The sequence below is a fragment of the Alternaria rosae genome (assembly GCF_020736505.1).
Source record: "Alternaria rosae strain MPI-PUGE-AT-0040 chromosome Unknown BKA58scaffold_12, whole genome shotgun sequence".
In the NCBI taxonomy this organism is placed as follows: Eukaryota; Fungi; Ascomycota; class Dothideomycetes; order Pleosporales; family Pleosporaceae; genus Alternaria; species Alternaria rosae.
The window spans coordinates 127,642-151,576 of NW_025763581.1; the positions used below are offsets into that span (position 1 = coordinate 127,642).

At 52.3% G+C, this 23,935-nt stretch overlaps 6 protein-coding genes and 1 non-coding gene across 7 annotated transcripts; 3 read left to right on the plus strand and 4 right to left on the minus strand.

Annotated features, from left to right (window-relative positions):
* Positions 1–78: 78 nt before the first annotated feature.
* Positions 79–2,410, minus strand: BKA58DRAFT_432457 (P-loop containing nucleoside triphosphate hydrolase protein). The gene is made up of 3 exons (XM_046173132.1): positions 2,273–2,410; positions 309–2,154; positions 79–253 (listed from the first exon to the last, which is right to left on the minus strand). The coding sequence occupies exons 1-3, from the start codon at positions 2,353–2,355 to the stop codon at positions 212–214; spliced, it is 1,971 nt and encodes a 656-aa protein (XP_046020442.1). The 5' UTR covers positions 2,356–2,410; the 3' UTR covers positions 79–211.
* A 126-nt stretch (positions 2,411–2,536) lies between these two features.
* On the plus strand, positions 2,537–8,019 carry BKA58DRAFT_347470 (uncharacterized protein). The gene is made up of 8 exons (XM_046168457.1): positions 2,537–2,646; positions 2,714–2,953; positions 3,005–4,512; positions 6,012–6,159; positions 6,214–6,349; positions 6,404–6,587; positions 6,638–7,452; positions 7,506–8,019. The coding sequence occupies exons 2-8, from the start codon at positions 2,822–2,824 to the stop codon at positions 7,721–7,723; spliced, it is 3,141 nt and encodes a 1,046-aa protein (XP_046020443.1). The 5' UTR covers positions 2,537–2,646; positions 2,714–2,821; the 3' UTR covers positions 7,724–8,019.
* On the minus strand, positions 8,020–10,280 carry BKA58DRAFT_393820 (uncharacterized protein). The gene has a single exon (XM_046171127.1). It carries the CDS (start codon positions 9,968–9,970, stop codon positions 8,117–8,119), a length of 1,854 nt encoding a protein of 617 aa, XP_046020444.1. The 5' UTR covers positions 9,971–10,280; the 3' UTR covers positions 8,020–8,116.
* A 956-nt stretch (positions 10,281–11,236) lies between these two features.
* On the plus strand, positions 11,237–12,292 carry BKA58DRAFT_406036 (uncharacterized protein; the record flags this gene model as incomplete). The annotated part of the gene is made up of 3 exons (XM_046171932.1): positions 11,237–11,709; positions 11,758–11,994; positions 12,049–12,292. 3 exons carry the CDS (start codon positions 11,237–11,239, stop codon positions 12,290–12,292), a joined length of 954 nt encoding a protein of 317 aa, XP_046020445.1.
* A 701-nt stretch (positions 12,293–12,993) lies between these two features.
* Positions 12,994–13,097, minus strand: BKA58DRAFT_t89. Its single transcript has one exon. It is a non-coding gene; the product is annotated as a tRNA-Glu (tRNA).
* A 3,975-nt stretch (positions 13,098–17,072) lies between these two features.
* On the minus strand, positions 17,073–17,802 carry BKA58DRAFT_56084 (uncharacterized protein). Its single transcript, XM_046175535.1, has one exon. The coding sequence runs from the start codon at positions 17,647–17,649 to the stop codon at positions 17,197–17,199; it is 453 nt and encodes a 150-aa protein (XP_046020446.1). The 5' UTR covers positions 17,650–17,802; the 3' UTR covers positions 17,073–17,196.
* A 1,606-nt stretch (positions 17,803–19,408) lies between these two features.
* On the plus strand, positions 19,409–23,782 carry BKA58DRAFT_56179 (uncharacterized protein). Its single transcript, XM_046175536.1, has 5 exons — positions 19,409–19,479; positions 19,544–20,658; positions 20,863–21,242; positions 21,310–22,046; positions 22,095–23,782. The coding sequence occupies exons 2-5, from the start codon at positions 19,581–19,583 to the stop codon at positions 23,425–23,427; spliced, it is 3,528 nt and encodes a 1,175-aa protein (XP_046020447.1). The 5' UTR covers positions 19,409–19,479; positions 19,544–19,580; the 3' UTR covers positions 23,428–23,782.
* The last annotated feature ends 153 nt before the right edge of the window (positions 23,783–23,935 follow it).

Below are 23,935 nucleotides of genomic sequence, written 5' to 3' on the forward strand. Positions count from 1 at the left end.
TGCAGCGGATTGCGGAGCAACCCGACCGAAACGCTTGGCAGAGCTTGAACATGATCACTTCGCGCAGGAATGGGTAGTGATGGAAAGAAGTATTGCATTACCACGCTGCTTTCATCAACAGCGAGTTGGTATCTAATGCATCCCAAACGCCAACCATGATTTTTCCCACCTGCAAACACGCAATGCAAGAACGGATAGGACTCCAGTCCGCTTATCTGTGGCTGGTCTTTCCGATACCACGCTTTCCGGCAGTCTAGATATTTGTTAGCAGCTATGCTGAAAGCGAGAGAATTCGGAAGTAAACCTACCAGATGCTTGATCAAAGAACCAGTCTGGTGCCTATCGGCCTCACCCTGCCTGGCCATCCTGTTCATCTTCTTCTGCGACAACTTCTGCAGCTTCTCAGCCTTGGTAGCGGCAGCCTCATCCGTAACACCATCATCCCTCCTGTTAGTGCTTTGGCTGCGACCCCGGCTCTTAGCACGTGCAAGCATTGCAGCACCGGGCGTATCGACCTCCATAGCATCGCCACCAGGAGCCTCTGATCTTCCACGAGCCAAGCTGCGGCCTCGCGCCTCTGCCTTTACAGTCGTACGCTCGACAGCCTTTGAGGGATCGTAGCCCAAACTCTCCAGATGTGACTCCATCTTTGACATTTGCATGGACTTCTTGGTCCTGGGGATGACTGCCCTGTTTTTGAGACTCTTGCGCATCTTGGCCTCGTTCCGGATGAGTTGCCTCTTCTCACGAATGAGCTCTGCCTTGTACCTAATGTCCGCTTCCTCTGCGTCTTCAAGGTCGTCGTCCGAGTCGTAAAAACCCTCACCCTCGAGCTTCTCCTCCTCAGCCTCAAGTGCGGCAAGCTTAGCCTCGATATCAGGGTCGATGAAGTCGTAGACGTTCTGGCCCTTGAAGACCTCAGGAATGCGGTCGTGTTTCCACTCGTCGTTCTCGAGAAGGTAGTTCTTGCGGAGATCAATGTTGTACACACCAGCTCCACCGTCTGCCTCTTCCAAATCACGCTCAAGGAGCGGCCTGTCAGGGTCCTCCTTGTCGTACTTCTTCTTGTTGAGTACCGCCTCTGGGATGGAAGTCTCGCGAGTGACGCCGCCCAACGGCTGGGCAACGTGAATACGGCGAAGCAGTTCACCAAGACGACCAGAAGGCTCGCCGGCGCTGTTGGTGCCGGCCTTGAGCTTCTCCGCGTTACGGGCAGCAATCAAACGATCGCAGACCGAGTTTCGCACGGCCATGACGCCCTCAGTAGTGTTGCAAGAGAGCTCCAGCATCTCAACCTCACCGGACTTGAGCATACCCTGTAGCTGTTCCTGGGTCTCGGGGTCGAGCTGGTTCGGGCGCATAAGATCGATCTTATTGATGACGATGGAGATCAGCTTGTTGGCGAACAGAGGCTTAATGTTGTTGAAAAGGGCGATTTGCGAGGCAACAGAATAACCGCACTGCTCGCTGAGATCCATAAAGTAGAGAATGTGGGCGCGGAGATGGGCAATAGCGCAAATAGACTGATGTTCGATGGTGTTCATGTCCTCGAGCGCGTGGTCCAAGATACCGGGAGTGTCAACGGCCTGGAACCGGAGCATCTTGTAGTCGAAATGTCCGACATACAGACTCTTGGTGGTGAAGGCGTAGGGCTGTACCTCGACATCGGCTCTTGAAATGGACTTCAAGAATGAAGACTTGCCGACGTTGGGGAAGCCGGAAATGACAAGTGTGCGGGTGTTGGGGTCGATGGACGGAAGACGACCCAGATGCTGCCTGACCTGCTCAAGGTAGACGAGAGGGTCCTTTAACCTCTTGCAGATGGTGGCCATACGACCCAGCGCCGCTCTCTTCAGCTGCTTGCACTGGAAGAGAGATTGTCCGTACTTGAGAAGACGGACATAGTCGCGCGCAACTGTCTCAATCAGCGACTTTGCGGTCGAAAGCTGACCAAGCGCGATTCGGAAGTGGTCCGCATCGTATAGGGTGTTGAGAAGATCGCGGTGGAACGGGTGGATGTCGGCGAGGCGCGGGAAAGCCTCGATGGTGGTGGAGAGGCGCTCGGTAAAGGTTTCGGAGGTGTACTTGACTTTTCGCGTGTAGAAGGCTCGAATTCTGCTGATTTTGAATCCAGCACGAATCTGTGTCGGCAATCTGAGTTCGAGTCAGCTTGATCATCCTTTGTGCGATATGCATTGCGCCTGCAGAGTCGCAAAGCGCAGGGCGGTAGAGAGAAGGCGCTTTGCGCGATTGTGTGAAGGAGAGAGCCTACCTCCTCTGGGTCCTGGAAAGCACAATATCCAGAAACTCCTGGCTCGTAGGCACAGCGGGGATATCCTTCCACTGGGTCTTCATTTTGGCGACTGCGGTGTGTTGATGTCGAGTAGAGCCGTCTGCGCGTTGGAGAGACTTCAGGGCAAAAAAGTTCACGACGCTATCGATACCGGTGGGGAAAATCGTTCGCCTCGCCGCCGCGCTAGTCCCGCATCCAATGTTAGCGTCGTTTGCCAGGGCAGTTGCAGTCATCAGACGCCTGGCAGCATTATCGCTCACGTTTCTAGCTGCAAGTTCTCCAAAACAAGCGATACATTCGAGCTGCACAAGCCGGAACTTTTATTTAGTCAACAAGACTACACTAACCTTGGGGTAAATCACGAATATGAACAGATGTATACTTCGGCGCAACTAGTACTGACCGCCGGCCTGTTCCCAGGACAGTGGCATTTCGAGCGGCTGATGGCGCGAGCCATACTTTTCGTGTTGGCACTCCCAGCCTCTGTTGCTGCTTCCACCACCTCGACTATGGTGAGATAAATCGACGATGAATACCACTGTCAAAGAGGCTGTGACGCGCTGTCGATTGCCCAGTTGCGCGTGGCTCTCTTCAACTAACTTGACAAACCTTACGAACGTGCCACCTCTGTTACCAGATTCAGATCTCTCAGGCATCGGGGTGAGTATCAAGACTCAACCTGCATTAATCCGCCTAACTCCGGCACGATAGGTCATCCTTGGTTTTTCAGTCTCAGCATATCTCACATTACTACTCCTCCTCATCCACTACATCACCGTCCACAACGTCCTTGAAACAAAGAGCACAACAAACACCCACATCAACGCAGTCGACAACCGAATCCTTACATTCATACGCTCCCGCATCTTCTCATGGACCCCCAGCCGACGCTTTCAATACGCCATCGAAAAGTCAGTCCTGATCCTTAGTGACCTAAACCTAGTCACCGGCACCGCCATTCTCATAGCCGGGTACTCACAACTGAAATGTGGCATATCTGCGTATCACTGGCAGATGATGGTCTTCATTTCGTGGTTCGCCAGTTTCGCTTTCGTGTCCGCTACGGCGTTTCTCGAGGGTTGCTCTCAGACCAACAAAAGTATGAGACTCGTTAGACTGGTCTTTATGGTTCTGCTCGCTTCTCTATTGATTACGGCTTTGCTCCCGACGGGGTCGAGGATGTGGCTCAATGGTTATCCTGATGATGGTGAGGGGTTCTATCCTAGTTTGAGCGCTATTTGCTTTTACAAAGAGCTTGGTATGCGTTCGTTCTTGCGGCGAGGTCCTAAGATTTGGTCTATGATCTTCTCTGTGGTTATCGTTGGTGTGTCTTTTGTTCGGTGTGGTATACAACTACTTGACCGAGGCGGGGACGTGTCTCGCACATGCCTTCGGACGTTACCTGGATCGAAGTTCAAGCGGTTCCTCAAATTCATGGAGGACAAGACGTCATCTCACACGATCCAGGCCTATATCTGGCACGCACCATACCTCCTCTCATATGCCGGCTTCATCATCGCTCGGGCGGTCTACGATGTCTCCGAGTCAATGCTACTAGAGATCCTCTGGTTGGCCTTCGCAATGGCCTGGGGAACAATCAAAGTCTGGGATACACGCGCTGCAGCCTCATGGAACTTTGACGGCTACAACTTTACTCTCAACCAAAAGGTCTCCGAAGAGAACTCCTGGGGTTTCGGTCAGACCTTGCCGTTGATCTTGCTCCTGCTACCGCTTCTCTCAATGGCCCAGGCTTACCTTGATGACGACGCAAAGGCTCAGGATACCCTGCGAGGGGATGGGGATACATCGTCTCCGCCTGGAACGGCAACGGTGGAAGAGGTGGAAGATCCGGGCGTCGTAGACCCGGATACATCGGAATCACAGAATTGCGATCGGCTTGTGAAGCTCCCAACGTATCCCTACGCGAATTTCGCCTCACACTCGTGGTACCACGATCACTTACTTCTCCTGGTCTCTCAAGTCATTATGGTCGGTACCGTTGCGCTCTTCTTTCTCACGCGCTTAGCAGATATCTTGGGCATCTCTTCAATTCTACGAAGTAGACTTTTCGTCATTTGGATTCTAGCCATCTTACCACTGGCCTCTTTTATCCACTTGACAACATGGTATCTAGCAGCTCTGATGATCGGTAGGTGGGTCGATGTAAGACGGTGGCTATCTAGAGAGGAGACAAGGGGGAGCAAATCAGTGCGAATAGTGTACTGGACATGCAGACTGGGAGTCATAGCAGGCTGCCTACTGTTCACGTTTTTTGTCAGTTTGGAGTCGGCTGGACCGAATTCGTTGTGGTCGTATTTGAGATGAACTCAAGTAGCGTTGGAGCGAATACATGTATGGTTGTTTGAGTGAATCTATCGTGTGGCTCATTTTAGTCTTTGGTGCTTCAGTCCAGGACCTGGTAATGAGCATCTACAGGATTCTTCCCATTAATCGTCAGAACGTCCTGAGGACACGCACTCATCACCACAACCACATCCCTAAGCGCCTCCAGAACTACATAGTCTCCCGGCTTCGTCTTCGGCTCTTCAAAACTAATACCTCTCTTCGCTCCCTCACCTTCCTGCGTAACAGGAATGTTCATGAACAAATTGAACGGATCCGGGACTCTGTATCCCATCTTTGCTTGGAGGCCTTCAAGAACCTCCTTGTCCTCAGGCGACAGAGAGGAAGATGTAGTCAACCCATGCAGAGCATCCCAGAAATTGTCTGTGCAAGACTCATGGTATCCATTTACACCCAGCTCACTGTACCGCCATCGATCACACGCCGCGACCAAAGTGTCATGCACACCTGGACTTGTATCTTCCACCAGTTTGACCATCGGCGCCCTCTTCTGACTGACCATTGTATCGCCCACTGCAGGTGTCACTTTCAAGAGCGTTGCCCGGCAGTGGCACATGGACATGTATTCGGGGGCGCTGGCAGCGGCGTTCGCAGTAGCGGAATACTTGGATGGCGAGTCCGAGGTTGCGTTTGGGTAGAGGGGTGCTTCGACTTTTGACGACGTGGTTGTGAGGGTGGAGGAAGGGAGCGCGAGCGCCCAGGTATCGACGACTTGGTTTCCGTAGGTGTTTGTTATCTTTATCTTTTGGCCTGTCTTAACGAGGGTGGCTGCTCCGCGGCGGGCGGGGACGGTTTGGAGGGTGGACATGGTGCGGTTGTGGGGGATGCTGTTGTCTATATTCTATGATAATTGAGGTGTGAGTATGTAGTAGAGTAGAGTTGCTACTTGAGAGCAGCTGAGGTATGCCATTATTTGTACATGCATACCCCACTTGTGCGGTCGCGTTAGGTCGTGGGACGGGAAGATAGGGAGATAGGAAGATGGCGTCCGAAGCTTATTTCACCCGTATGGCATAGATTAGCACAAGAATGGTGAAGTTGTCGTAGTCGGCCATGACAGCTTTGGTCTATGTCTACAGTGGAGCGATTGAGTTCAGACGCGCGGAGTGAGCGCGTAGCATCGAGTAGTAACCATGGTTCTAACCTCGGGAGGCCTCTCTCATCCACAAAGGTAACTCAGCCGAAGACTTATATGAATAATGTAGACTTGAGCGCAGTACATGAAGTGGGAAACGATTGGTGAAAGCGGAAGCAGAAATTGAAGTTGCGACATCGAGGTACCGCCTGCACCTGCGATCGTGTGTATCACGTGTCAAGAACGCGGCTTCCAAAACGACACCCTAGCATTCCCGAGCGCCGCAACCCAAATTATCCCCACCACAGCTCGACTCCTTTACCGCCAATCCGCACCATTCCTACCCACTCTCACCATGGCTGCCCTCGCGACCAAGACCGAGTCGCAGAACATCTTTACCAAATTGAAGTCGAAGCCCGCGAACAAAGTACGTCTTACCAGTAGACAGACACCACTCGGTCAATGCCTAATACAGCCCTAGATATGCTTCGACTGCGGCGCAAAGAACCCAACATGGAGTTCTGTACCATTTGGCATCTACCTATGCCTCGACTGCTCGTCCAACCATCGTAACATGGGTGTCCACATCTCCTTCGTACGATCCACCAATCTCGACAGTACGTTCACTCCGAGTCTCATGGCTATACAGTACATATACTGATAGATGGTAGTTTGGCAATGGGATCAATTACGAATCATGAAAGTGGGCGGTAACGAGAGCGCTACCAAGTACTTCCAGTCGCACGGAGGTTCTGCTGCGCTCGCGAGTAAAGACCATAAAGCCAAATACACCAGCAATGCCGCCACCAAGTACAAGGAGGAGCTGACTAGGCGCTGCGCTGCGGATGCCAGGATGTAAGGACAAATTCTCTTACACGGTAAACGGGGCTAATCTGAATATGCAGGTACCCCAACGAGGTCGTGATTACAGATGTTCCCGAGATTGGCACTGACGGCACCAACACGCCAGCCAATGACGAAGACGACTTCTTCTCCTCATGGGATAAGCCCACCATCAAGCGCCCGTCGAACCCACCCTCGCGGACCGGTACACCCAAGGTTGGAGGATCACCCTTCCTGAAGCCTGGCGCCAACGGCAACGGAACAGATCGTCCCAAGTCGCCCCTCGTTGGCGGTGAATCGAGCACACCCGTTGCAAAGCCCGCTGCCGTACGAAAGACGACCGCAGGCGCTGCGCCGAAGAAGAACATTCTGGGAGCCAAGAAGAAGGGTCTCGGAGCAAAGAAGGTGGTTGCCGCAGATGGAGGCCTAGACTTTGAGGAAGCAGAGCGAAAGGCCCGTGAAGAGGCTGAGCGCATCGAGAAGTTGGGCTATGATCCCGAAGCTGAAGCCGCTGAGGCCGCGGCGGCCACCAAGTCGAAAGCCCCCGAAGCATCCGCCATTGTCTCCCCGACTCCCGTATCGCCGCCACGAGGTGGTTTCGGCTCCACCTCCAAGACCGAGCGCTCCAGCCAGGATATGGAGAGGTTAGGCATGGGCGTACAACGTCTGGGCTTCGGACAAGTGGGTGCAGCGAAGAAGGCTGCACCGCAGAAGAAGATGGGTGGCTTCGGCAGTGTCGGCAAGCCTGCGCAGGATGACGGCGAGAAGTACGCGCGCGACAAGTTTGGCACACAAAAGGGCATCTCCAGTGACGAGTTCTTTGGGCGCAACGCATTCGATCCTACTGCCACTGCACAGGCCAAGGAGCGATTATCAGGTACGTGACATCTGTTAAAGCATGCACGTTTCGATTACTAACTTGCTATGTAGGCTTCGAAGGCGCGAGCGCTATTTCCTCCAACGCATACTTTGGCCGACCCGAAGACGAGGTCGGTGACGAGGACTACGGTGACCTTGAAACTGCTGCCAAGGACTTTGTCCGCAAATTTGGTCTTACTGCTGGCGACGATCTCGAGAACCTGACGAACATGCTTGGCGAGGGTGCGACGAAACTGCAAGGCGCTGTCCGGAACTACCTCAACTCGTAGGATGACTTCGTGGATGACTTTGTGGCCGTACACGATAGCCTTGAGGCCGTGTACTGAACATAACGATCCGGTATACGGAGAGCAGGGCGTATTACCATGTGCAAAGCTTGTCGCAGACGTCGAACAACAGGTGTGGGCGCTTGGTGTATTGCATGGAGCGGGCAGATGAAAGACTATGAAGCGTGGAGTTGGCCGTACATTTCTACTGCGCTGAAGACGTGGGCTTGGGAATGGGTGTTTGGGAGTATAGACAAACGCAACTAAGAGTCCTTCAATTCAACCTCGTAATCTCATCTGATCCCATTGATACAATACACAACTCTGAACGCCAGGCATAAACAACGGTAATGTGAACTGAAACCGACTTCCAAGATCTAACGCTAAACACCCTGCTCAATCCTCTCTATCCCCCCAAACATCAGCCTCCTCTCTCGCCACAGCATCTAGATCAATCATGCCTTTCCCCTGTCCTCTCCCCTCATCTTCATCATCCTCTTCATCACTACTACTCTCCTGTACCCTTGCCTCTTCCCTGCTCATAGACCCCCACCCCGCATCTTCATCCTCGTCGTCCTGAGGGAACGCAGGAGACACAGGGACGAAGTCGTCCATGAGGTTACTCGGGAGACCAGCAGGCGCAGGGCGCGGATGCGAAGACGATGGTGGGGAGGGGGAGAGGGGCATCATTGCCATTTCGGGGTGGTTGGATAGTGGGGGTTGTGGTGGTGGTGTGGTCGCTCCGTCACGGAGACGAGAGGATTCCGCCTTGGGGGGAGGAGGTATGGTGACATGTTGTTTGTCCGCTTCTTTCGAAGCAGGTCGGACTTCTTCTTGCTTCCTCACCTCCTGCCGTACGGGAGCTGTCTTCACAGCCGCTGAAGTATCAACTTGTTGTGTAGGTGGCAGCTTAGCATGATGCTCCTGCTGCTGTTGCTGCGAGAATGGGAAAATGGAGAAGAGACTTGAGCTTAGACTGTGCCTGTTTGGTGCGCTGGGCCTTTGTTCCTGTCGGAGTGCTTCTTCCCTGCTTCGGTGTAGGTTGGGAGGTGGGTGCGATGCGGAATGTGAGTGCGAAGGCGGCTTTCGGCCAACGACTGGACTGGGCGGTTTCGCGATTGTGGCTTCTGGTAAAGAGGCTTCGCACATTTCACAGGCTGTGAGGGCGGGGTCGTTAAGGAAGGTGCAGCGCGGACATTGCTTTTTGAGGTCGGGTGTTGAAGGACGGTGGGATAGGGAGGGTTCCTGGGGTGGTTGTGCTTGTGGTCGGGGAGGTTGGCGGGGAGGTGCTGGGTCGTTCTGGGTGGGCATTTGGTAGCCTGGACTGTATCTCTGTGCAGTTTTGGAGTTTGCTGGCGCCGAGTCGCGTTGTCGGCTTGTAGATGATGTGCCTGCACTTGCTCCAGCGTTTGGATTCGGGTCCACTGATATTACGACCTGTACATCTCGTTTCGTACCACACTTCATACACTGACACTGCCGTACAACGCTCTTCGTATACGTATCTGTGACCTCGGTAGGTGCATCGAACCGGATCTCGAACTTCCCTGGCTCACCGAACCCTGGGGTATTCCTGTCGTTCCCTCTCCCTTTGGCGTTTGCATAACCTGCTCCTTTCGCTACGATCGGTATAATAGGGTCAACCGCTCCAAAGATGAGATGATCCACAAAGGGTATCAACATCAACTTTCCACTGGTCTTGATGTGATGATCAATTTCAGGACGGAGTTGGAACGAGTCGATGGACTGTAGGACGCGGAAATACTTATTGAACATGTCGCCATACCATTGGCGAGCCTGAACACCCTGTTGCAACAAATCTTTCGCAATGTTCCGTGGTGCAGGACTGGGCCATAGTGCGTCGATCAAATGCTTCTCTTTCAATGCCTTCCTCACCATTAAGTCTAGTCTCGCGCATTCATATAGCCTCTTCTCCAGTCTGTCGTGCAATTCGTACTTTGCGATTCTAATGACCAAGCCTCTCACAAATCCAGCATCGAGGTTCCATTTTCTTGTAAAGTAGTCTAGAGATTCCAAATCTTTCTGTGCCTGCGCATTTGCGGGTCGGACAACAAGCGGTGAGAGTTCGTGGCCCATGGAAATCCATCGTTCGGTTTGCCGTGGAAAGGCGGTTGCTGTCGACCAGAATGAGCGGATGGGGTAGTACTCGGCTTTGAAGTAGTTGTAGATGAAATCTAGGAAGTCAGCGTCTGTAAGCGGCATTGCTGCGTGGCCGCGTGGAATGTCCATGGTGGATGGTGGTCGAAGGTGGCGAGACGTGTGAATGTCTCAGGCTTGGAAGGCAATCACAAAATCATTCGTGACAGGAGACAAGGAGTTTGGCCGCAGATGTGAAGGTAGTTGAAGCGCTGTCGTGATCTAGCGGCCTGAACTGTGCGAAATGTTGCTGCCTGGACGGAGTGAAAGATTACGCGTACAGGAACAACGTAGAAACTAACAAAAGTGACGATGTCTATTTGAAGCTGCGCCACAGCATGTGATGTGTTAGAAGCGCTTGGAAGTCTGATTGCTCTGCTTGTTCTTGTGACCGGGTTTCTGGAGACGCACGTCATTGTGTGGCGGTGGCTGTGCTCGCACCCTCCGCGTCGGATCTGAGCGCCCTCTTTCCTCGACCTTCCAGAACTCCAGAACTTCACAACAACACGCTCGTCCCATGTTCGCAATGCGCCATGATATCCATCAAGATGAGACATCAATATGCAACCACCTGGCGTCGACATCTTCGCTTTTGGGAATAAGGACGAGATACTGCGCAGGTACTTAGTTGGCGGAAACGCACAGAGAATGGGCTTTCGACGCAACGTTGGAGCGATTACAGAGCATCCTAGCCATAACACCTGCAATTCGACTGCCTTCTCCTGTGGAAATACCTCAAACTTATCAGGGTCATGCCATCTGGAAATAGCTCAGCCTGGTCAAGATATCCCTTATATCTGCGTGGAGCATTGCCTCGGCTTGGACATATCCGCTCAAAACTGACCTCCTGAGAGATGGAGAAAAAGCCCCAGGAACGGCACATCTCGAAGAAAACTCTCCTTGCCCCTACGACACTAACTATGTTTGAAGGTGGTAGCATAATCGTTCTGGCCCAAGTCTTGCGCAAGGGTTCGTAGGGGTAAGGGTCGCGCAAGGGATTTCCTATCCAAACACGATCTGACTGATCGGTGTGCCACATTTCACTTTCGAAGCTCTCCTATACGTGGAACCCCTCTCAATTTATGTTGGAGCCGGTGTTTTGATCCTGATAAGAGCCTGTCGACATCGACGCACATGGCTCGCATGGGGTATACAGCGATCGACCAGGAGATTTCGGCAGCCCACGCTGCCTGCTGCATTTGTACCCGCATGCGTCTATCTAGCACATGCCCGATTACTAGACGCCGTTGACTAGTTAAGAGGCGGGCGAATACACTTATACTTGGCTTGGTCCCTCATGATCACACAACCACATTAACCGTTCCAATCCTGACTTGATTTCGGCAGTCCATACGTACAATGTCTACAGTGTCTACCACTACAACGGAGAAGGACGAAAAGCCAGAGAGGCCGGATATGTCTGATGGTTTGCAGATCGCTCAACCTGAGACATATCCCGAGGCTGTCAACCGCTACTGTGCCAACGGCGATACGAAGCTACCTCAAATCAACGATGATGATGATGATGATGATGATGATGATGATGATGATGATGATGATGATGATGACGACGAAGGTGGACGTGGTCGTCCGCCGCGGACGCGATCATCACGCCTGCGTGGCTCTCACGATATCATATCATGCCGCACTGCAATGGACAGCGATCAGGATCAAGCTCCTCACATTCAGGTCCCGCCTGATATGTGGAAGAAGTTTTTTGCTCACCGGCGACGCAAATACTGGTTCACTCTCGCCATGTCGTTCACCATTGTGGCTGCACTTGTGGGCACCAGTATAGGTGGAGGACTTATGGTGCAAGAGAAGGCTGATAAGTAAGACACTGTTCTGTAATATATTGTCATTACCTAATGCTTTATTAGGAAGGCCGAAGCACTTGCCGCCGCGCAAGCTGCGGCGAGTTCGAGCATGGAGCTGATACCCACACCCACATCGGCGAGTCCATCGGATAGCTCAGCGGATGCTCCATCAGATACTCCAATGGAAACCCCATCAGTCGGATCTGAGGACACGGGGACGCACTACACCGCGAGACCGTTCGGCGCCATACAGTCAATCAACGCAACATGCCCATCGACGCTTCTTATCTCGAGTCGACTGTAAGGCAAGACGTCGGATATCAGTGGTCGGTACACGTACAACTGTCTCGACAGCACTAATATCCTAGACACCACCCTCATGAGCTTCACCGCATACACTTTGGAGCAATGCGTCGACGCGTGCAGTCAATACAGCGCCATGAACGCAAGCAATACATGCAAAGCCGCTGTGATTAGCCCTGACTTTAGCGCGAGGTACGAGACTGAGAATGGCGCGAATTGCTGGTTGAAGAGTGGGAGCGGGGATGCGAGTACGGGGCAGAGTGGGTATACAGCGGCGGTGCTGCGGGAGGATTGAGCGCAAAAAGAAGGTGTCATGTCTATCGTTTACCATTGTAAAGATCGTTGTCGGCGTTCTCTTTGTCCACATAATGGACGGCTTGGGATTTTGTACCTAAAGAATTAGCGAGCGTTTGAAGTGACTCCATCACGATCTGTTCGATACCAATGTCAGTCGTTATAGTTTTTATGTTTTAACAGCACCTCGGTTTTGGTGAGCACCTCATTCCACGAAGTACCCTAGAGTCTATGTTGACGTTAGTTCGCCTGATTTACATGTTTTCACCTTAATGTAGGCTGCAGACCTGTTCGGATTTTCCTTTCATAGGGTGTGGGTATGGGTGAGCTACTAGTTCGCTGTAGTTGCCTAGGTAGTTTAAAGCCAATCTACACTTCTAGCAAGTCTCATTCGAATGCCATAACAGAATCCTTAGAGTAACATAGGCTAGCAATTGCTAAGTGCAAGTCGCTTCATAGTGGTAGAGCAGTGTTCGTGGTAGGGTAGAGTATGTTTGCTCATACCAGTATGTCACGTGTACTTAAACCAGGCGGTGACTTTACATCATGCAAAGAGCAAAAGGGAAGTGTCGTACTATGTTCTAGAACCTATCTGATGCATAATTCGCCTTCCAAAGCTTCCAGGTCATCCCCGCAAAAAGATTCACCCAGCAAAAAGATATACCAACCCATTTTCGAATCCCAAAAGAGCAAAAGAGATATTTCCGACACCGGGAATCGAACCCGGGCCTTGCCGGCACTGCGCTGCAACAGCGAGCTAACTCTGCTATGAGAGCGGCAAATCCTAGCCACTAGACCATATCGGACTTTGATGGAAGGTGAAGAGGACGTCAACAATATAAAGAGAACCGAAAACATTTGGCATAGCGACGATGAGATAAGACCAATCTTTGTCAAGAGAGATGGAGACGGTGAAAAACCACACTGGCAAGTCCGTAGAAGATTTTGACCTGTGGAGGGTGATGGCGGGGAACTTTTCTGCAGACCCCTGACTACCCCCACTTTGCGAAATCTCTACCACCAACATCCCGGAGGCACTGCGGATGTGCTACAACGCTGTTTGAAGCCACTGAATTCGCCGCACGAGTGCTTGGGGCGATAGAGTTGGTAAATTACATACGGTAAGCCAGTGCGGTGAAGTTTTACCAAGCCACATGTCTCTTGTACATCTTGATAAAGATCTTCAACGCGGAATACTTGTCAACCCTTCGCATTTTCGCAGAGCATCTATTTGCATGGGAACATCCCGGCTGTTGCCTGTGTCAAGATGGCGCATTGACTTCAGAGACCTTAACTTTGTCGATGCGACTACTACCATATCTCATTACAATGGCGAAATCCATTCGGCATCTCGATCTATCAAACACATCTACAACGTGATGAGCCTACTATGCTTTCCGGGCGCATTCATCCAGGGTTCTTGTATAGTTTGGCCAGCGATGGCAAAGCATTTATACTTTATCGACATCCAGGTTGTTAATAGACATAGGGTAGAAACCTGCTTGATACACGGCAGTTACCGAATTCCGAACCCTGGTACGAAAGTACTGCTGCAATTTGGCCTTCTCAACATGTCACCATTACAGCAGTAGTATTGTATGGTTCTTCCATCAACGGGCTCGCAACCACCTCATTCAAGACAAGGACTGAACACTCTAGAGCCTAAGTTAACTTTAGACTATCTACAATGCATGCAATCATGTTGATGTAGGCTCTAGGGTATTCACTGTTTTCCTTGAATAAAGTGCAACGTGAAAGTTAGTCGACAAGCATAACCTCAGCCATGATGATCAAGTCCTCATTTACCAAGACACCCATAACACGATACATTACTGTCATTGAGCCCGCGATCCTCTTCGCTACAGTGCAAATCCCCGAGGTTTATACAGTCTTCCTGTCAGATTTACTTTCATCGAGAGATGCATAGCAATCGTTATCTCATCTCCAATCCATGCGACGAAACAGGGAAATGCGACGTCCGGTTGGAAACAATCTTCTAGTGTGTCGCGTACGGATTGTCGTCAGCCCAGATCTGCTCACTCTGGGCGAGACAAGGTTAGCTTCCACTGCTCAGCCAGATTTTGAGTCTGGTACTGCACCCGAGTTCAGTAGTTTGGTTGAACTGCTGACGGGTAATTTAGAGGCTTATCAGATCGATAAGATCGTCATGCTCGATCCGTATGTCATATTTTATGCTGAGTAAACATACTGCTCGCGCTCTACATTCGAAGATAGCGAAGCGATAAGTTAGTTCAACATGGTGTTTCACTTGATCTCCTTCGCCATACGCTGTAAAGAGTGGCGAAGCATCAATATTGCGTTACACCATGTCGTCAAACAGTACGTCCCAGTGCGCATACGAGTGACCCAATAGGAGACGCACGATGTTCAGCGACGAACCAGGGTCTTGAAGATCAATGCCTCCCCTTCGAGAGCTTGTGAGGTCGGGTAACGCTCGACGCGACTCCGGCAGGCTCTCGAACCGAGTAAAAGCAATTGTAGCATACGTACTTGGACGGCAACGTACTTCGGTACTCATCGATGAGACTAGTCAAGATTGGAAGGAGGTGCATGTCGTAGTCTCTCTTCCAAGAAGTGGAGAAATGCAGGTACGAAAAGACAATGCGATGTGATGGTCCGGCAGTTAGCAACAATAGTTCCGTTGTTGTTTGACTAAGCCACACAATGAGAGCTATCTGTGCTGTTTATTCGTCATATTGTTAGATTTCTTTCTGGTCTAGACGTTATTTTCATCTCGCCCTACTCGAGTTTTCAGCTCCGTTGGTTTGTATTGGTGCGGATCAATTTGCCGGGTTTGTTTGCCAAAAGGAATGTAGAGAAGCAAAGAATGGTTTCCATGCAGAAATACTCTAGCTGCAGTAGCAAATGATAGTCTGCGCCCCAGTGGCGAAGTTCGTAAGGAGTTCGCAGCAGAAGCAACGACTAGCGGTATGCAGATTGTTTTGCTATAGGCCTTGATGCGATGACCAAGTTGGATACGCTGGATACGCGAATAGCAGTCGCGGAGTGAATTATCGGTGACGAAACTAGAAAAAAGAGAAGCATAGCAGTAAGGTTTGCATTGCTCTTGCGTGCTAAAATGCAAAAATAACATACAACAGCGGGGATTCGCCAGTGGTCACCCACCTGACTACTAATCCGCCGTTCACAGGCTTGAGTACCGCTGAGCGAACGGGAAGCGCTATTTATCCTGAAACTATGGTCGTATGTGAAGAAATTGGTGTGGTAGCGCCGTAATATAGTTGGCATTCGAGAAGGTTGACAGAAGCACCTGCAGTGGTTGTTGCCATCGCGCCAAAATGGATTGGAAAACCAGAACTTGCAGTTGTAATAGTATCGGTACCGTACCTGCGAAAGACGTTCCTTGTATGAGACCGCGTATCGTTACAATGACATGCATGCAACCTACCAGGATCGTTGACATGGGTAGCCGATCAATGTCACCGAAGCTTCCTTCGGATGCGCCCCGTTCCTTCGGCAGGATCCCGAGCACCAGAACTTGGGGTGGGAACTAGTTGCTACGTCAATGACGACAAATCGGGTCTTTTGGAAGGGAGCCATGTGCAGTGAAGGACGTTTCGCATGAGGCAACGCTGTCGGCTGATGGCGTAGACAGTGGCGTCGGGAAACTTCGCTTTAGCCGTGAGTGAAATCCGCTCGTGTAATATGGGATGCTGTATGGCTGCAGGTGTCGCTGCACTAGCAGTGTCGTGTACACGCTTCCGTTACGGCGGAGTCGTACCTGCGCAAGCTACAACCCTGAGATGGTTCACGGTATCCTGTGGCTGCGCTTGAGGACAGCGGTGAGCGAGGACATACTGTGCTTTAGGAAGCCTGATATATCAGCCGTTGCTACTTTACTGCCTTGTTGTGGTTGACCTTTCCTCTCGAGAAGGTAGTAGAGGAGACGACGACGACTCTGGTACTAACGTCGCATAGGAACAACCTTGGAACGACTATACGTCTAGCGGGTATAGGCTGCGGGGTCAGAATGTTCATGGTTGCAGACTACTGACTTGTTGAATTGACCTTGTCGTCATCTATAAGGGCGCATCTCCGAAATGACAGAGTTCTCAAGCATCAGCAGCACAACAGAAGAGATCCCATACGACCATGTCACTTTGAAGGATGAATACTTGGATCGCAGGTCGCAATCAAGGCCTTGCTGCACTCAACAGCCGCAATTGACAGCCGTGAGGAACACCCGGCATGGCAGATATCCTAACCGAACATCGAAGCAACCGCTTTAGACGTGGGTGTGCGGGTGAGCATGTCCGCAACACTTCGTGCGGCTCTCGAATGCAAGTCGTGTATACTTCCCCTACCCACGACGTCAGCGCCTCCATCCGATCACGTGCACTTCGCAATAACTTACAGAAGTGACTAGCGAATGTGGGGAGTGCTGTCAATCCCCTTGTCGAAAATGGCAAAGCGGATGAGGGGCGTAGATATGGCATCAGCCCATGTCGAAAATCAAGCTTTGGATCTAGGGTCCAGGTCGCTAAGGTGAGCCCATTGAAGTAAGGCGTCTTCAGTAGTCGCCGTTCACATACCACTACACGCCCAATGCTGTTCCGTCTCTCGTGGAAGCCACAACAGAGAACTCTTTCGACCCCTGCATCTCGATTGCAATTGCAAAATGTGCTTCCGTCAGATCGTCACCGGTGTAGTTTTCTATGAATGGCTGCCCGGATCCGGTTAACCACGCCGCAAGCTCAACCGCATCCCGTTATCTTGGAGAGCTTTGTCTAAAATTGGCCTTATAGTTCGGTCACTTCCGTAAACAGCCATGATCGGGACATACCGATGACTCGGAAAGTGGTTGCTTTTGCAGCCAGGATGTGAGGTGCAGCATCTCGGGTCCAGCACCTTGGTAACCTGGGCTCAACCCCTGTCTGTAGGGTCTTCACAATGACGCCCAAAGTAACTGTACTTGCACGTCTTCCTTTTCATCTGATCCTTAATAAGCGGGAAGAGTACCCGCAGCCGTCGAACCGGTGACCCGTTTGATAGACCAGGACTAAAAAGCACAAGAGACCGCGACTGCGCCGAGCGGACCAGTAGACAGTTCTCCCGGTGAACGTCTGACACTGACTTTGAAAAACAAAACAAGGCAGAATTATGTCTTTGCCAACCCTGAGTCGTGCATGCGTGCAGCACTAATGCAATCGTGGTGTGAAGATGCTGCATTAGCGTGCTGGGTGAGGCTGGTCTGTCGCATCCGTACCCGCGATGTCGAATGCGAAATTCAGCGGCCATTACTGGAAATAGAGGTATTCCGAGCCCCACAAAAGTCCACATGATCGTCATTCCGCACTGCTCATCAGCACATGGCATGAGGAGGCATAGCGCCGAGCTCACAGGTATCTCGCTCCCTTGACCCCGTTGAGCCCTGAATGAGGCAGTTGACGAGGCAGTCGACTCGTGGGCTGGAAGTCATCACAATCAGAGGCTGATGATGCCCAGCTGTCGGGTTCGCGATTCCTGGACGAAAATCATAATAGAAGCGCGGGCCCCCGCGGCAATGGCTCTTGATTGCGGAGCTTGGTATTCCGCTCAGCTTGCCCTGAACCGCCACCAGCGCGAAGATGCTTTGCATGCCGGCCACTCTAGTAGCAGTTGTGCCAGTGACGTCGAAATATGTCCGGGGTGCTCGGTGAATCAAACGCGCGAAACCAGACAGAAGGTCCGGTAGGGTGGTTGATGGTATAGGTTAATTGGCGGATGCTTAAGCTCGTTGGCCGGCGCGCGTGAGACGACGCCATCAGTCGATCAGCACCATGCCTCTTCAGGTAATGATAGAGCCATGTATCAGAGGCAATCAGAGCAGACCACCGTGGCAATTGCGCGATTCCTGGAGGCCTGGCAGCAATAGCGGCTAGCTAGGCCATTGGCAATGTCCACAGCTGTTGAACAGGGCGAGTACAAATCCGCTCCAGCTGGGCCAGTCACTGTGATGGATTGGGATGATATGTACGTGAAGACGCGTCGCACACGAGATGTCTTTTGCGCGGAATAAGGTTTGTGTCGTGGGAACAGAAGCATGGCCAGCTGTCGCCCGAGTCCCACGTTCCACTCAGGCTCCGCATGCGAACGGAACCTCCACGCGACTGAGGCTGATGACAGCTGCCCAAGCGGCTAGCAGGCAAAGCACGCTTCAGGGTGGAGCAAAGTGTCAAAGAGGTTGCTTTGCCGACGTGCAGTGGGTGGGAGCGAGAAGGGTGAGGATCCTCGGCAAAGCATCGTGGCCGCTTCCGAACTCGGCAGCGTACCAAGTGATTGCAGGTTAGCTCCTCAGGCCGACGTCCCGCCGTCCATCTCTCAACGCTCGCAACCAAAGAACCCCCATCGCTTCGACAGTCGTGTGTCTATATTGGGCAGATTGGCTGGGAACCCACGTCCAACGCAAAACATCATACCCCCCTCATTAGCCTACCCGGCATCAGATCCGTTGATCAGCCGCCAATTTTCTTCTCCCACTCTCCTAGCGCAAGCCCTTCAATACCCCCGGTCCATTGGCACGCACTCCGACAAGACCTCGCACGACAGGTGCCGAATCGAACTTGACTTCCTGCCCTGCTCTGAACACTCCAAGTCCGTGTCCGCACCCGCTGTTTCTGCATCCGATTGCTCACCCTGATCCAACCCCCATGTACCTTGTCGCTCCCCAGAAAAGTATAGTTCCCATTCTAGTCTAGAACGCCTTTGCTCCTATGGTCATTCCATGCCCGATGTAGGTACTGTGGACGCGCTATCATTTTACGTACAGCCTTCCGTACCCACGAACAGCGGCGGGCTTGCCGCTCGCTCCCCTTTTGGCCTTCCCAGCGGCCTCTGACACCTGGTGCGTGCTCCCCACTTCGTTATAACTAACATTGAAGCCCTGACTCCACATGGCTCCCGTGGGCTGAATGATCGACTTTCCCTGAGTAGATTTGTTCTTGCCTTTGAGCCCTGGATTCCTACAAGACGACACCATCACTTTCATCTTTAACCAAGTCGCCCGTGAAGCTTGACTGCCTCGTCACTGGCGCCCCGCAGGACTCAACCATTCAGATCGGCACTGCTGCGAGGTTAATCGATCTTGGCTCCGTACCCACTTCCAAGCGGACAAACATCAGCCCGCCGATCCTGTGCCCCCATTCCTCAGGATCGAAGATTACTCAGGTATGTCATCTACCTAGGCTTACTCCCTTATATGGGCCTTGTAGCTTCGTACTAAGTACTACAGACTCGCTTGTTGTACCTCTCTCTCTTTACTCGAACCCATGGACAGTATGGCGCCGGCATCAATCTCGGGTGGTCCGGGCGACGTATCACCAACAGGCCTCTCAGGGTCTGCAACCAACTCCAAGATGAGAAAGAGGACCAAAACTGGATGTCTCACCTGTCGAAAACGCCGCATAAAATGCGGTGAAGAGAGACCTACTTGCAACAACTGCATCAAGTCCAAACGCCAGTGCGAGGGCTACAACCAAAGAGTCATCTTCAAACCACCGATTGGGGACTGGCCAAATCACCCAGGCGTTGTCAGCACTATCCAATATCACACCTCCATGCTTCCTGGCTCACGCAATCAATCATATCGAGTGCCCGAGTCAACTACCGGCATGCAGGAGGGCATGCTTGGTCCGATCCAGCCACGCCCGCACGGTAGCTTCGACTTCTCCCACATCGATGCGAACCAGACTTCAGCGCCTTTAGAACCCCCACAAGTTTACGCTGGAGGTAACCACGGCTATACACACGACCAGGCTTACCAGCAGCCTCATCAACAACCTCTGCCATCACCTCTTCACCAACAGCCGCTTTCTTCGCCAAACCACCCATCACACGGTCACACGCCAACTACATCATATTTCCCGCCCCCTCAGTCTATGCACACCAGCCCACAGACACAATATAGGCACGATTCACACGGCACTTTTCAACCTCCCATCCAGTATACACAGAGCGCGCCATATCCACCAGTCTCGGTGCCGTACAGCCACGAATCCAACCTCAAACCCACAATTCATCAGCCTCCGCCAAACTACCCGCAGGCCTACCGATCCGATAGCCAGCAAGCCGAAGGTTCCTATCGGGATCATTCGAGTGTATCGCCGCGAAGCGACCAGTATCCTCATTACACAGAGGCACCACCGGGCATGCAAAGATACGACAGTCATCCGCATGCTCCTGTACACCCTCTGCAAGGAGGTCCCCCGAGCTTCAACCACGTTGGAACTCACAATTACCCAGCAGCAGTTTCTCACGCTGACTTTAGTCATGCAAGCTATCCTCCTGTGCAGATGCCCATTCATGATATGACCCCAGATGTAAAGTATATGTCTCAGCCTGTCCTCGGTATGTCTCGTGTCTAGTTAAAACCTCATATACCCCAATGACTATCATTATTCTCTTCGTGTCCCAACCCATTGTCAGTCGACAAATTCGTGCATGTCTTTTAAGCCTGGGATTCCTTGAATCTTCCCAGGTGCGACAGCACGTCACTCTCTACCATCTATACTTGTTCGTGAATGTCACCAGGCTGACCAGTGGTGTATACAGACCAAGCTACTGCCGTATCGCAAAAACAAGTGCCCCAGCCGCAACTCCTTCTCGGCGGATTCGATATCGACGACCACGTCAGTCCCACACAAGTTCTCGACGAAGCCGCGATCGAAAACGAAGACGACGATTACTGGGACGTTCAATCAGACGAAGAGATGTTTGATGCGGAGACTATCGAGGATGAGAAGGCTCTACTCGCGAGCAAGGAATTCAGTAACATCCGTCGCATACACCTTGAGAATTACAACGAGCTTGGAATCAGACGATACGATACGTTTTTGTACGACGGCTTACTGTCGCACTATAGACCGGAGTATGCAGCAAGCCCCTTGCGCAACCCCAAGACTGCGAGGGTTTTCGCGCACTACATTCATGTGGTAAGTTTGACGAGACCGTTAGATTATGATCGATCGAAGTTGTGTAGAGCTTACTGACATTTGATAGACCGGACCTACGTTGTCGATGTACGAACGAAATCCCCGAAACCCCACCCTCATCTTCGAAAGCACTACGCACCCAGCTCAGCAAGGACTCTGGACACATACACTACCGTTGAAGGCCCTCAGCCACCAAGGACTTTTACACGCCATGCTAGCGCTCGCGAGCCTGCACATTGCAAGACTACAAGGTGCTTCTATAACGCCGTCTTACAAACACTATGCATACTCTCTAAAACGCCTCGTCCGCTCTCTCGGCAACCCTACAAAACGTCTATCGACCAACACACTAGCGACCTCCTTGCTCCTGGCCTTCTACGAAGTATGGACTGCAGAGCACGTGAAATGGGGAACACATCTCGTTGGTGCCCAGCGCCTGATCACCGAGCTCGACTTCCGGTCACTCACGCGAGAGTATAGACGAATGCGAGCAGCGCAGACTGCGATGGAACGACAATTCCCACATCAGAATCCGGAGATGTTGTTTGACCAACGACAATTCGACCAAAGGCTCAGAGACAGCGCTTTGATGCCAGACCAGAGTCTCGTGAGCACGATCGTGGGGAAGAAGGTCAATTACGACGACTTTGGAATGGTGTTTGAAGACAATGGCGCGAGGCACGACGCGAGGCAAAGCATACCCGCAAAATTGGACTTGCAAAGTTACGAGACACTGCAGGATATCTACTGGTCATATGCTAGGCATGATGTTTACCAGAGCCTTGTGAGCGGTCATCGTCTTATGTGAGTAACTTCGGACAGGATCTAGGAATCGAGACTGACATTGAGCAGTAATCCCTACCGTAAATGGTCCGACTGTCCTCCAAGAGCCCCACTCGGCCGCACCGATGCCCTCTACGGCTCCCATGATCATATCATTCTCCTCCTAGGTCGTATCGCAGATTTTACAGTTCGGGACCGTACTCGCAAACTTCGACAGGTGGAAGCGGATGGTGGATGGCGACCCCGCCCTGGTATGCCCGGTTTTGGCAGTATGGGACCATCCCCCGGTGGCCCACCTGGTCAACAACAGATGCATGCGGGCTTCGGTGGACCTCCGCCTCAAATGCAAGGCCCACCGCTAGGATGGAAAGGACCACCACCTCCAGGATGGATAGGTCAACCTCCACCACAGCCTTCACCCGGCTATGGCCCACCACCCGGAACAACTGGAGGACCACCCCCGGGCCAACCACCACCATCCATGCCCAATTTCTACGGTATGGCTCCCTCAGCAGGCCCAGGCCCAATCCTGTCCAGTTACGAAAACCCAAACTACGAACGCTCACCTCCCACCCCCAATGTACCCAACCCACAACACGCCGACCTACCCACCCTATACGAGAAAGCAGTCTCGGAATGGGAAACCATCATGGATGCCCACACATCCGTCTTACGAGTCTTAGAACAAAGCGAAGCCTTTGCCCCTTTGCCAGAAGATACCTACCCACCAGCACCAGGAGGTCGGCCCTACGAACACGGTGGAAACATGACACCCTTCGGCCCAGCCATCCTACATAGGAGCTACGACATATCCATCCTATGGGGCCTCGTCCACCTCTCCAAGATCATCCTTTTGAGATCACACCCGGGCATGCCACCTGCTGCGCAAATGGCAGCCGGAGTCTGCGCCTCTGCCACAGCGCCGTACTGCATGCTCATCGGCCGTATATGGGCTGGCGTCAGTATACCAGTTACCTCGGACCTCTCCCCTTTCCTCGGCGCGGTCCTGACTGAATCCACCCTCTCTCTCTTCTTCGCTGGAATCACGTTCCAGGACCCGCGGCAGCGCGAGTGGCTTATCACGAGACTGCTTGAAACGGATAAGAAGACGGGGTGGGCGAGCGCGGGGATCATCGCGAAGGGGTGTGAGACGGCGTGGGAGAAGGCCGCGGAGATGGGGAGGGGACCGCCGTATAAGAGGAGGACTAAGAAGATGCAAGTGGCTGATGTTGAGACTGAGGTTAATGAGGGGGGTGTGAAAGGAAAGGAGAGGAAAGAGGGGAGGGTTCAAGAGCTTGGCGAGACGAGGTTTGTGGTTAAGAGAGGTCCGCCGCCTTGGGCTATGAATTTGTTGGGGACGGAGGAGGATCTTAGGGTGGGGATGGAGAGGTTTGGACTTTGAAGGGGGAGGAAGGATGGAATGGAGGAGAGATAGAGACAGATGTGGGTGGATAAATCAAGCCAAGAATACAAGAAGGGGGGAGAGAAGGTACACAGAAAGCAGGTCGCGTAGCACCTGGGCAGCTACTCATCCAACGCACCAGAAGCACAAGCTTCAGGGCCGACCAAGGACGCAAAGAACTAACTTCGCCAGCTTCGCTAGCATACTATAGGCTTGGTCTCCAAGTGGTCGAAAGCGAAGATTCATCTTACCCCTCCATCATTCATTGAGGAAGAACACGACCTACACGCCTCACACCGACAAAGCATAGCATCGCCTCAATATCCAGCCATCCATCTTTTGTTACCATGGCATACGCACCAGCCTGCGACCGCGCAACGTATCCCATCAAAAAGCTCTCTCACACACCCTTGCTTCGAGCAAACCTTTCGCTTTCGACTTGCTTCCCATCGATAAACATGCTTCACGCCTAACGCGATAACGACTCGTTACGAAAACATACCCGCAT